Below are 12,389 nucleotides of genomic sequence, written 5' to 3'. Positions count from 1 at the left end.
ATCGGGTATGCATTCTACTAGCCAGATTGCGCAGATAAGCTGATGCATACGCCTTATCAGCGTGTCGCCTCCGGTCTTAAATAGTTCAGCGGGTAACCCGTCGGCTCCTGCTGCCTTGTTGTTCTTTAGTCGGGTCACTGCTACCTGGACCTCATTCTGACTAGAAGGTAAACATTCTATACTATCATCATTGATTGGTTCTGCGTTATCCTCTTCGCCACCAACGTCGGACACTAGCAGTTGGGTAAATTGTTCTTTCCATATCCTCAGCATGCTACCTGTGTCATTCACCAGATTTCCTTCTTTGTCTCTGCAGGAGAATTTGCCTGCACCAAAGCCAACGGTTTGATGTTTAATTCTTTGGTAGAATTTCCGAACTTCATTCGGACTCCTGTACATCTCAATTCGCTCACACTCACGTCTTTCCATTTACTTTTGTTTTCTGCGTAACAGACGTTTCTCCTCTCTCCTTTTCTCTCGATACCTCTCCTACTGATTGCAGGGTTGCTCTATATGCCGCATTCTTGGCTTCAGTAGCATCTCGACACTCTTGGTCGTACCAAGGTTTTCTTGGAGGAGGCTTCCGGTGCCCAAGTACGGATTTCACGGCATTTTCAATGAAGTGGGCAATAGTTTGCCACTGCGCCATTATATCATCGTAACAAGTGCAAGTGCTTTCATCAAGCAGTTGGGTCAGTCGAGTGGAGTATGAAGCTTGTGTTTGCAGCTTTTCAATGTCCAGCTTCCGTGCAGTGTCAGATCGTACTTTCCTCACCATGTTTAAACGGGTGCGAACCTTTGCTGCAACAGGGTAATGATCCGAATCTATATTCGCTCCACGAATCAATCGTACATCTAACACGCTGGATGAATACCTTCCATCTATCACAACGTGATCAATTTGGTTTTCGTGTTTTGATCGGGTGACAGCCATGTGGCTTTGTCAATATTTTTATGTTGAAATCTGGTGCTACTAACTACCATGATTTTTACCGCGGCGAAATCTGTCAGCTTCAACCCTTTACTGGACGTTATCTCGTGGACGCCAAACTTTCCGACTGTTGGACCTAAAATGTCTTCCTTCCCTATCTTCGCATTAAAATCTCCCAGAACGATTTTAAAATAAAATGGGCGGAGCAGCGGTCATATTCTCTCTCTAGGCGCTCGTTGAAAAAATCCTTGGTCTGCTCGTCTTTGTCTTCCGTCGGGGCATAGGCACAAATAAAGCTGATGTTGAAGAATTTGGCGTTATGCGGATTGTGGGTAGCCTCTCATCCACCGGAGTAAATCTGGAGACAAGGTGTTTCAGTCTCTGACTAACCACAAATCCACAGCCAAATTCATGCCTCGTGTTTTGGCAGCTATAGTATAGTTCGTCACCGTTTGGTGTTGTAGTGACGCCATTCGCAGTCCATCGCACTTCCTGTAAGGCGGTAATATCTGCGTATAAAGGCGGTAATATCTCTATAAAGAGTGCGGACATTCCAGGTGCAGATCCGCAAATCATGGTTCTTTTTTCGATTGCGTGGGTCGCCAACGTTGGGGGGGTCCGTTTTTACTATTTCTTTGTTTCTCATAGTAGTTCTCATAGTTTTCCGGGGCGGGTTACTGGTCCAGCGCCCCAACCCCATGAGTTTTGTGGGATTGCACATGTATCCCTCACTGTGGCGAGCCGCTTGCTCCAAGATCCGACGTTCGCTTCCAGCCGCCCCTAACCTGGAAACAGACGCTGATGTTGGCCACTGGTTATTTGAAGGTGCCAATAACTCGCCTTGTCATCTCGAGTATCATTGGCACTCAGTATTTAATTAAGAGCAAGTGCTACCTGACTCCTCACTGAGACTCTCCTCTCGAAAATCGCTGACTGCCCGCGGCCGTATTTGCAGCTACTCCGCATAAAAACGGAGCTTTCCACCATCCGCAATCTGTGGACGCACCCGGTAGCTATCAGCTAAGCTTCCCGTGATAACGGTGGACACCACACAAGTCAGAGCTCAAAGTTCCAGCCTGTGTGTTGCTCATAGTTATCCCGTGTGGTGTTCAAAGTCTCCTAGAACCAGACGATTATGGGCAGATAGTAACCCACTTATGTCGGGATTGTAAGCTTGGCCATTAATCGGGGCACAGCTACCAACCGGCGGTATGTACACGTTGTATAGCTTTATCTCGGCAGTACCAGACCTGACTGCTATCCCCATGCATTCCATGTAGGGGTCACTAGCTCCAGGCGCCGGCGAGATGAGTCTATATTGCACGTAATGGTGTATCATGAAGACCAATCCCCCACCTCCATTGCTTGAGCGATCCTCACGTAGCACATTGTAACCGTGACAACTGTGCAAGCAGTAGGTGTTGGTCAGCTTTGCCTCCTGGATCTTTCCCGGCACTGGCCTAGCAATATTTGGGCTAGTATGCTGCCGTTGCGTATATAGCCGTACGGGAGAGGTCGGGGGAGGGGTCACATAGTCCGATGACGAGGATGCAGAAGGCTACGACGACGACGCTTGTGACCCACTGCTGGCTATGTTCGCACAGCATATCCAGTATGACTATACTCGCGAAATATCCAGTATGACTATACTCCCGTAGTGAAGTGAGGCCAGAGCAAGATCGCAAACGTACCCACTCCATGCACCGGTTACACCTCACCGATACGGACCGATGATGGAGGCGGTTCTGGCAAAGCGAACAGAACTAGGGTCGGGGGTTCTTTTCAATCCCGGCACGGACCAGAAGCGTGCGGAGAAGGCAATCCGGGATGTGCCCCTCCCATGGCGAAAAAAGACTAACGCGTACACTGAGGCGGCAGCCCTTGCCGACGAGGGTTCCATCGGGTCAATCCGGTGCGTACAACCGGATGCCATGGGATTGAGTCGAGCGCGGTAATACATCCATTCGATACGTGACGAAATTCGGCCCCTGGCATTTCTATAGGTACCGTTTTGGGAATTGTTGGAAAGTTTTACATAAGATAGGTCTTTCGAAATTTCATAGCCACACATGAAAATGTTGATTTTTGCACAACTGTTTCTTCTGTTCGCGCCACTGTGCACCGATGCTGCTGGGTCTTTGAAGTCCATTTTGAGCCTACTCCTGAAAACCTTCAACATTTTTTCGTAATAGGTAGTTATTCTGAGATACGGATATTTTTCTTCAAGGAGCGAAATGGAAACACATCCGCTCCACTCAACGGTCATCTTATATTCAACCAAAACCGAATTATAAATCAGGCCCAATTAAGCCAAATTCGTCTAAGGATTTATATAAAAACAAATAAAAGCGTGAGATGTACAGGAGTCAGAATGAAGTCCGGAAATTCTACCAAAGAATTAAACACCAAACCGATGGCTTTGGTGCAGGCACACCCTCCTGCAGAGACAAAGAAGGAAATCTGGTAATTGACACAGATAACATGCTGAGGATATGGAAAGAACATTTTACCCAACTGCTAGTGTTCGATGTTGGCGGCGAAGAGGATACCGCAGAACCAATACCTGATGATGCTATAGAATGTTTACCTCCAAGTCAGAATGAGGTCCAAGTAGCAGTGACCCGACTAAAGAACAACAAGGCAGCAGGAGCCGACGTGTTACCCACTGATATATTTAAGACCGGAGACGACACGCTGATAAGGCGTATGCATCAGCTTATCTGCGTAATCTGGCTAGAAGAACGCATACCCGATGATTGGAACCTCAGCATACTATGTCTCGTACACAAGAAAGGAGACAAGACGGAATGTACCAACTACAGAGGAATAAGTCTCCTCCCCATCGCATACAAGATACCCTCGAGCGTACTGTGTGAAAGATTAAAACCTAAAGTCAATGAAATAATTGGGCTCAACAAAACACGACGTGCAAAATTTCAATCGGATAAAAATTACGCCATCTAGAGGCTCAAGAAGTCAAGACCCAAGATCGGTTTATATGACAGCTATATCAGGTTATGAACCGATTTGAACCATACTCAGCACAGTTGTTGGATATCATAACAAAACACGACGTGCAAAATTTCATTCCAATCGGATAAGAATTGCGCACTCTAGAGGCTCAAGAAGTCAAGACCCCACATCGGAATATACGACAGCTATATCAGGTTATGTACCGATTTCACCCATACTTGGCACAGTTGTTGAAAATCATAACAAAACATCTCGTGCAAAATGTCAGCCAAATCGGATAAGAATTGCGTCCTCTACTGGCTCAAGAAGTCAAGATTCAAGATCGTTTTATATACCAGCTATATCAGGTTATAGACCTATTTGAACCATACACTTAGCACAGTTGTTGGAAGTGATACCAAAAAACCACGTGCAAAATTTCAGCCCTCTATTGTCTCAAGAAGTCAAGACCCAAGATCGGTTTATATGGCAGCTATATCAAAACATGGACCGATATGGCCTATTTACAATCCCAACCGACCTACACTAATAAGAAGTATTTGTGCAAAATTTCAAGCGGCTAGCTTTACTTCTTCGAAAGTTGGTGTGCTTTCGACAGACAGACGGACGGACGGATGGACGGACAATGGACGGCTAGATCAACTTAAAATGGCATGACGATCAAGAATATAAATGCTTTATGGGGTCTCAGACGAATATTACGAGTAGTTACCAACAGAATGACGAAATTAGTATACCCCCATCCTATGGTGGAGGGTATAAAAAAAAACATTGATTTTATTTTGTGATTACACATTTATTATATTATTTTTTTTCTTTACTTTCCATATTTTATTACAAATTTTGGTTTGTTTATACGAATAAGACGCCTTCTTCAGTTTGTTTTTTTTTTATTATAAATAATTACCATTACGCATTTAATGTTATTTCGTAATATATAATTAAATTATATAAAAAGTAATATTTTTTATGAATGTATGTATGCATGTTCGCTTATATGAATGCGTATCATTAGAAATAAATGGGGCGGGGGGAGGTGGAAAGAACTACAAAAGGAAATGTTTCTACAAATGAAACATAAAGAGACGAACAAAAGAAACAAAAACAAAAAAATTATGAAAATCCATGGTACTTCCATTCCATCAAATCGAGGGAGGGGGAAAGGAGCGGATGAAAAAAAATGGTGTTTTATATATAAGAGAAAGACGTCTTGACAAGATTTCTTTGTTTGCTGTTGCGGTTGTTGTTCTTGTGTTTAATATTTCTTAAGATGGTGGGTTTGTTTGTTTTTGTTGTTGTTACTCTTGTTCTTTAAGTTTCCTAAAAACTTTACCATAATATTATTACTAAACTGTTTGTTGTTGTTGTTGTTTTGCTTCTTGGTATACATTTATTTTTCCTTTTATTATTATTATTATATTTTTTTGTTTGTTTGTTTATAAACAAAAACTAAAATAAAAAATATAAACTATTTTTACGGCATATCTTAGATTTTATACGAAATAAAGATATAAGCAATGCGTCCGCCCGCCCACTTTCCTGTTGTGTTACTCCCCTTTTTGGGTCTTACTACATACTTGGAAGCAGCCAAGTCTTACATCTTGTCGCAGGCATGGCGACAAACACTCAAAACATGAGACACAAAACTAAATAGAAAAAATTATTCGCTTTCCGCAAATTTAATTTTACATTTATACTTAAACATAGGGAGGGAGGGGGCGATTAAGAAGAGGAGAAATGAAATAGAAACCTTTCTCGAAGGGAGAGGAGTTAGAAAGTGCAACAAACTTTGGGTTTGGCTAAAAGTTGCCTCTTGGTGTGTGTTGTGTTGTGTTGGCTATGCTTTTTGGATGAATATGAAACACTTAGACGAAATCCTTAAACTTCTGTTGTGTGGTCATCATTGTATCGATAATCCAGCTTCTTCTCCAGCTCTTGTTTTTGGGTAAACACAGATGTTTGGTTATGTTATCCAATTGACTACTGAATACTTTCGTCTGTTTCTTGTTGGATGTGGGGTTCTAGAGTTGGAAATACATGGTTCCAGATCAGGAAGCAACAGGAGGAGGACACAATGGACATTTTGGTGGAGCTCTCACTTATATATGTATATATTTATTAATATATATAAAATAAAATTATTTTTGTTTTTGTTTTGTTTTTTAATTGTTTCTTGGATTAAGGAATTTTTAAGTTTGTTTAGAAATTTTTACGCTGGTTGTTATCGTGGACGCTGCAAAGACAAGCAAACAGAAAATAAACAAATTAGAGTTTTGAAAACTTTTGGGTATACAAGCAAATATTAAAAAATTATGTAGTTTTAATGCCATCACCAGCTAGGAATGTACCATTTTTTGTTCCAATTTAACAAACTATGGATTTTGATAAATTTGAAGGGAAAATACACTAGTATTTAGTCAACACCAAAGGAAAGAGAGGGAAATATGCAACTTTGACTTCACAGCGAGCGTCAAAATAAAGTGCACAAAACCATATTTTTAAGAGTTTTTCTCTGGCCAAATACCTCAAATTTACTTTCATCGCTAAACTGAACGTTTCCCCAAAAAGAAATTTCTTTGTTTTCATTTAAAGAGAGCATTTAAAGCAACGATACCCAAAGTGAATATATAATAGTATGTGTGAGATACTCTTCTTTTTTTAATTCTCTCAATTTGTAAAAATTCATTTTCCGGAAATATGATAGTATGGGTGAGATACTCTCTTTTAGTTTTTTAACATCTCTCAATGTGTAAAAATTCTTTTTTCGGACTGAACTATCGATGTTTTGCAAAATTAAACTTAAAATAAGAAAAAGTCCATACATTTTTATTTTTTCCAAGCTTCAAATCAAAAAAATATCATTATTTTTATATTGAACTCAGAAAAACTATGCTAATACCCTTGCGCATGTTCATTTGTTGCTGTCTCAACAACTGAAAAAAGAGCACAAAAATGTTCGTGACTTGCCATCAACGCTATCGTAAATGGCTGGGCATCGCTGATTTAAAGATTGAAATAAAAACAAATGCTTTTTATACCCTCCACCATAGGATGGGGGTATACTAATTTCGTCATTCTGTTTGTAACTACTCAAAATATTCTTCTGAGACCCCATAAAGTATATATATTCTTGACATTTTATGTCGATCTAGCCATGTCCGTCCGTCCATCCGTCCTCCCGTCTGTCTGTCGAAAGCACACCAACTTTCGAAAGGGTAAAGCTAGCCTGTTGAAATTTTGCACAAATACTTCTTATTAGTGTAGGTCGGTTGGGATTGTAAATGGGCCATATCGGTCCATGTTTTGATATAGCTGCCATATAAACCGATCTTGGGTCTTGACCTATTGAGCCTCTACAGGGCGCAATTCTTATCCGATTGGAATGAAATTTTGCACGTCGTGTTTTCTTATGATATCCAACAACTGGGCAAAGTATGATTCAATTCGGTCCATAACCTGATATAGCTGCCATATAACCCGATCTTGGGTTTTGACTTCTTGAGCCTCTACAGGGCGCAATTCTTATCCGATTGGAATGAAATTTTGCACGACGTGTTTCGCTATGATATCCAACAACTGTGTCAATTAATGTTCAAATCGGTTCATAACCTGATATAACTGCCATATAAACCGATCTGGGATCTTGTTTACACTTCATTTTGACGCTCACTGTATATCTATACCTAAGAGGTATATATTTTCTTTAAAATTCAATGTATTGAACTGGGACAGATTATTTTGTGAAAATTCGAAGATGGCATATTACAACTATATCTTTATATAGTACCTACGACCCGGCACGGGGAAGCTGTAAGCACCACACAAGCTGGAACATAGTGGTCCGATCTGTGCTGTGTTCATTACTGTTACGAGAAGCTTAGCTGCGAGCTACCGGGCGCGTCCACGTGTCGCGGATAGTGCTCCATACGAAGTAGCTGCAACGGCAGTCGCGGACACTCAGCGGTATCGAGCGGAGAATCTCAGTGAAAGGCCGGGCGGCACCGACTTTTGCACAAATACTGAGTGCCTATGATGCTCTATATGACAACGCGAGTTATTGGTGCCTTTAAATAACCAATGGGCACATTCTTCCCGCGGCGATCGGTGCTTTGGACCAACAACATAGTACCTACAAAGTCTATGAAGTTTGTCTTTCTGTTATGTTGGTACACATGGCCAGGTTTAAGTGACATTCTGCCATCAGACTCACTTAGACTTGTTCGTCCATTGTGATACCACAGCACACAACATAAAGCATGTGTAAATCACGAATAGCGCGGCTCGGGGTTACTAAGTGATGAACATCACTTAGAATGAACTTTAATCAAATATATCAAAGTTTTACCATTAAAGGAGTTCTGCAAAGATCGAAATAAATGGTAGTCTGATGGTGCAAGGTCAGGGCTATATGGTGGATGCATCCAAAGTTCCCAGCCAAGCTCACTCAGTTTCTGTCGAGTGGCCAAAGATGTGTGCGGTCTAGCGTTGTCCTGGTGAAATATCACACCTTTACGATTGACCAATTCTGGTCGCTTCTCCTTGATGGCTGTATTCAATTTGTCCAATTGTTGACAGTAAACATCCGAATTAATCGTTTGGTTCCTTGCAAGCAGCTCAAAATATACCACACCCTTCCAATCCCACCAAACAGATAGCATAACCTTCTTTTGGTGGATATCAGCCTTTGAAGTGGTTTGAGCTGGTTCACCATGCTTGGACCATGATCGTTTTCGACTAACGTTGTTGTAAACAATCCATTTTTCATCTCCAGTTATGATTCGTTTTAAAAACGGATCGAATTCATTGCGTTTAAGGTGCATATCACAAGCGTTGATTCGGTTTGTTAAATGAATTTCTTTCAATACATGTGGTACCCATATTAAAATTGACGCCAAACAAACAAATGTAAACAAAATTTCACGCACTTTTTTTCTAAAGCAAGCTAAAAGTAACAGCTGATAACTGACAGAAGAAAGAATGCAATTACAGAGACACAAGCCGTTGAAAAAATTTGTCAACGCCGACTATATTACTACTATATTACCGACAATTACTTTTTGGGCAACCCAATAGTTATTTGAGTGATGATTATTAGCTGGGGTTTTATTTTGTTTTTTTTTTTTTTTTTTTTTTTGTTGGTATATTTTTGTAACTATAATAATATCAATATTAATCAATGCGTTGTTATTAATACACATTGTAAGAAGACAAGGGATTTATTGTTTAATTCCAAAGCAAAACAACAAAATCACTAGTCTTCCATACAATAAGTATCGAGATGATGCGAGTTTTTGAGTTTGTTTTATGATTTTTCTTGAAAGGTTAATTGATGGAAAGCACCAAAAGCACAGCACGTTATTGTTATGAAATCAATTGATCACCATCACCACACCTTGAACACGTCTGAGAACTATTCACCACACATACATACGAATTTATCCATACCAGAGATGAATTAAGACACCAAGGAGTTCTTTTATCCCTTTTTTCAAGAGACGTTGAGCCCGTCAAAACAAGGTACAAAAAGGAATAATGGGAGGTGTGTGTGTATGTGTGTGTGTTTGGGATACAATACAAATAATTAAATGTTAATGTAACAAAGGATAAAGCGGAGGATGTTTTTTTTTTTTGTTTTAGTTGAGTTGTTATGAAATGATAATGTATGTATAGAGGAGTATGATGAATAAACTAAAAAAATATGATTGGAAAGGCGTACTTTTGTTTTTCTTAATGCTTCTTATTCTTTTTGAGACACCAACCTCTGTTGTAACAAATACTGGGCCATCTGTATTTGCTTGGGGTTACCAGAAATGGTAATGATGCGGTCTGTGGAACCGGGCAAGGGCTCATCAATGGTTATGTAAGCACCTGATTCATTGCGAATACGACGAATGCGGCCGCCGCCTTTGCCAATAATGGCACCTGCCATCTGTAAGGGAACAAAAACCGATTAGCCATAAAGCCACAATTGGATAGGTTAATGCCTTTACACCATACTTACATCTTTGGGAATAGAAACCTGTGTACTGTTCTTGGGATCATGACCTTCGGGCAAGGTGCCTGTTATATTATTGGGTACACTGCCATTGGCCCCAAAGCCAGAGGTGCCTGATGGCCCAACCATGCCATTACCCATGCTGGGACCACCGCCAAAGCCCCCTTGGCTCATGCCTGCACCAAAGCCACCTTGGCTGACAGCACCACCAAAACCGCCACCTCCAAATCCACCACCATTATTGCCTCCAAAACCAGCTCCTTGGCCACCAAAGCCTCCGCCAAAGCTGTTGGCACCCATGGGACCAGCAGCAGCGCCGAAACCGCCACTGCCACCACCGCCAAAACTATTGGCTCCGAAACCGCCATTGCCGCCAAAACTACCACCTCCAAAGCCACCACTGCTTCCGCCGCCTCCATTAAAGCCGCCATCATCAGTTGCCCAAGGATTCACAAATGGATTATCCCTTCGTCCACCACTGCGGCTGCGTTCATCGCTACGCCCACCACCGCGGCCATAGTCGCCACGATCTGCGCCACTGCGGCGTCCGCCATCCCTTGAGGGACGACTGCTGCCGGGTATATTACCATAACCGCCATACTCATCGGCATACATGCGATCATAGTTCAATGGATCATAATTATGGACGGGGCCCTTGATGGGAGTCTCGCGGGTCAAGCTGATGACCTCGCGTATGGCGTCAATAACCTCATTCTGCTTGCCAACGGTCTGGACTACACGATCAGTACTCTGGGGTGCAACATTGGAAAATACCTTGAGAATGCGACAGCCAATTTTCTGAAAGAAATATAAAAAGGGAAAAAAATATAAAATTAGACTATTTAGTTAATAGTTATAAAAGAATTTTAATATTCTTTAGGTATTTTCTTAGTTTCAAACAATGAGATTTTCTTAAACACGGTCGAGGATAAATAGTTCTATTTAAAAAATTCGGACAATTATGACATTCACCAACATCTAAGGTAGCGTTAAAGTAGGCTTATTTAACAGATTTCCTTTATATTGGGTTGCCCAAAAAGTAATTGCGGATTTTTTAAAAGAAAGTAAATGCAATTTTAATAGAACTTAGAATGAACTTTAATCAAATATACTTTTTTTACACTTTTTTTCTAAAGCAAGCTAAAAGTAACAGCTGATAACTGACAGAAGGAAGAAAGCAATTACAGAGTCACAAGCTGTGACAAAATTTTTCAACGCCGACTATATGAAAAATCCGTAATTACTTTTTGGGCAACCCAATAGAACTGTCAAATAAACCTACCTACCTAAAGCTGTATACAGTTTTGTGAATACGGGTGTATGTCTTTGCACATATGCAGCCCGTTAACATTTTTCTTAAGCGGAGTTTACACATTATATCACGATGCCTGGTCATTGTAAATATATATTGGGGGAAAAAAAGCTGTTGTGACATTTCAAATTGCGCATAAACAAACAAAATGTTACCAGCTTAAAATTCTCATAGTTGATTCGTTTGAATAATGACGACGATATATTCAAAAACATATGACAAAAAGAAAATTGAATAAAATTAAAGTCAGCTAATCGCTTTGGGACAATTTATAAGAGTATATACTTCTTATCCAACATGGAGATCGTGGCATAATTTACAAAAGAGTTGGAAATCAAAACATGACAGCTTATTGTGTGATTTGTTTTTTTACATCCTGATATAGAAGAATGTACGAAATGTGTATGTATTCTAATCAAACCGACTTTATGGGGACTTTACATGGCACATCATGATTGATGAAAACAAGGGTGTATGAGTCACTTGTACACATGAAAAATCAAAATCATTTGATTTCAATGATTGGCATCTATCGATTACCGTTTACACAGAAATGTGTAATCATTACATGGCATAAATTGAAGAACGCACTGTGTTCAAAATAAAATCAAGAGAAAAATATGGAAAATTAAATAAAATCGAAGAAAAGAAAAAATTGATGTACCGTTTTTGGCAAAAGCTCTAATCAGCACGTACAAACGATGAGTAGTATATTGTAACAGTGATTGTCGCCTATGAAATGGAGAAAAGACAAAGTTCATGGCAACGCACAAGACGTTCCATAGATCTTGAACAGCAGTGTAACTTTCTAACTACATTTCAGAGATAGTCAGTGATTTTAACTACTTCGGCTCTGCCATAAACGAAATCTTTGACATCTGTGTTAGCAGATTAGAAAAAGAACTCTCAAAAAATATTACACTTAAGCAGATGAACTAGCACGTTTTTTAGACAAAGATAATTTGTAAAATTCAGCGTCTAATCTTCGTTGATGGATAATAAAGGCATCATGAACACTTCATTGAGGCATAGGTGTAAACTCTAACATATCAATATGTGTGTTCGCTTACTTTATATGCCAACAGAAGAGAACGGGAGAGTGCGTGAGAGCGAGCCAATTTTGTGTGTTTGATAATTTAGAGCATGCAAATCTCTACTGGATGTTATTTTCCCAACAA

At 40.3% G+C, this 12,389-nt stretch overlaps 1 protein-coding gene across 6 annotated transcripts in view; it reads right to left on the bottom strand.

Annotated features, from left to right (window-relative positions):
• Positions 1-5,304: 5,304 nt before the first annotated feature.
• The window catches only part of LOC106081062 (heterogeneous nuclear ribonucleoprotein K), a 155,132-nt gene continuing 148,047 nt past the window's right edge, over positions 5,305-12,389 (bottom strand). For 5 of the 6 annotated variants that reach the window (XM_059369200.1, XM_059369199.1, XM_059369201.1 and 2 more), the window contains 3 exons: positions 9,906-10,697; positions 9,664-9,833; positions 5,305-6,137 (listed from right to left, as the gene is read on the bottom strand). In XM_059369200.1, coding sequence (XP_059225183.1) covers positions 6,104-6,137; positions 9,664-9,833; positions 9,906-10,697 — 996 coding nt within the window. In that variant the 3' untranslated portion in view covers positions 5,305-6,103. Of the gene's footprint in view, positions 6,138-9,620; positions 9,834-9,905; positions 10,698-12,389 lie in introns of all 6 variants that reach the window. The other variant, XM_059369202.1, reaches the window with a different exon arrangement.

The sequence above is a fragment of the Stomoxys calcitrans genome, chromosome 5 (assembly GCF_963082655.1).
Source record: "Stomoxys calcitrans chromosome 5, idStoCalc2.1, whole genome shotgun sequence".
Taxonomy (NCBI): domain Eukaryota; kingdom Metazoa; phylum Arthropoda; class Insecta; order Diptera; family Muscidae; genus Stomoxys; species Stomoxys calcitrans.
Note: the sequence above shows the minus strand (reverse complement) of the source record. Positions and strands in the feature narration are given on the sequence as shown.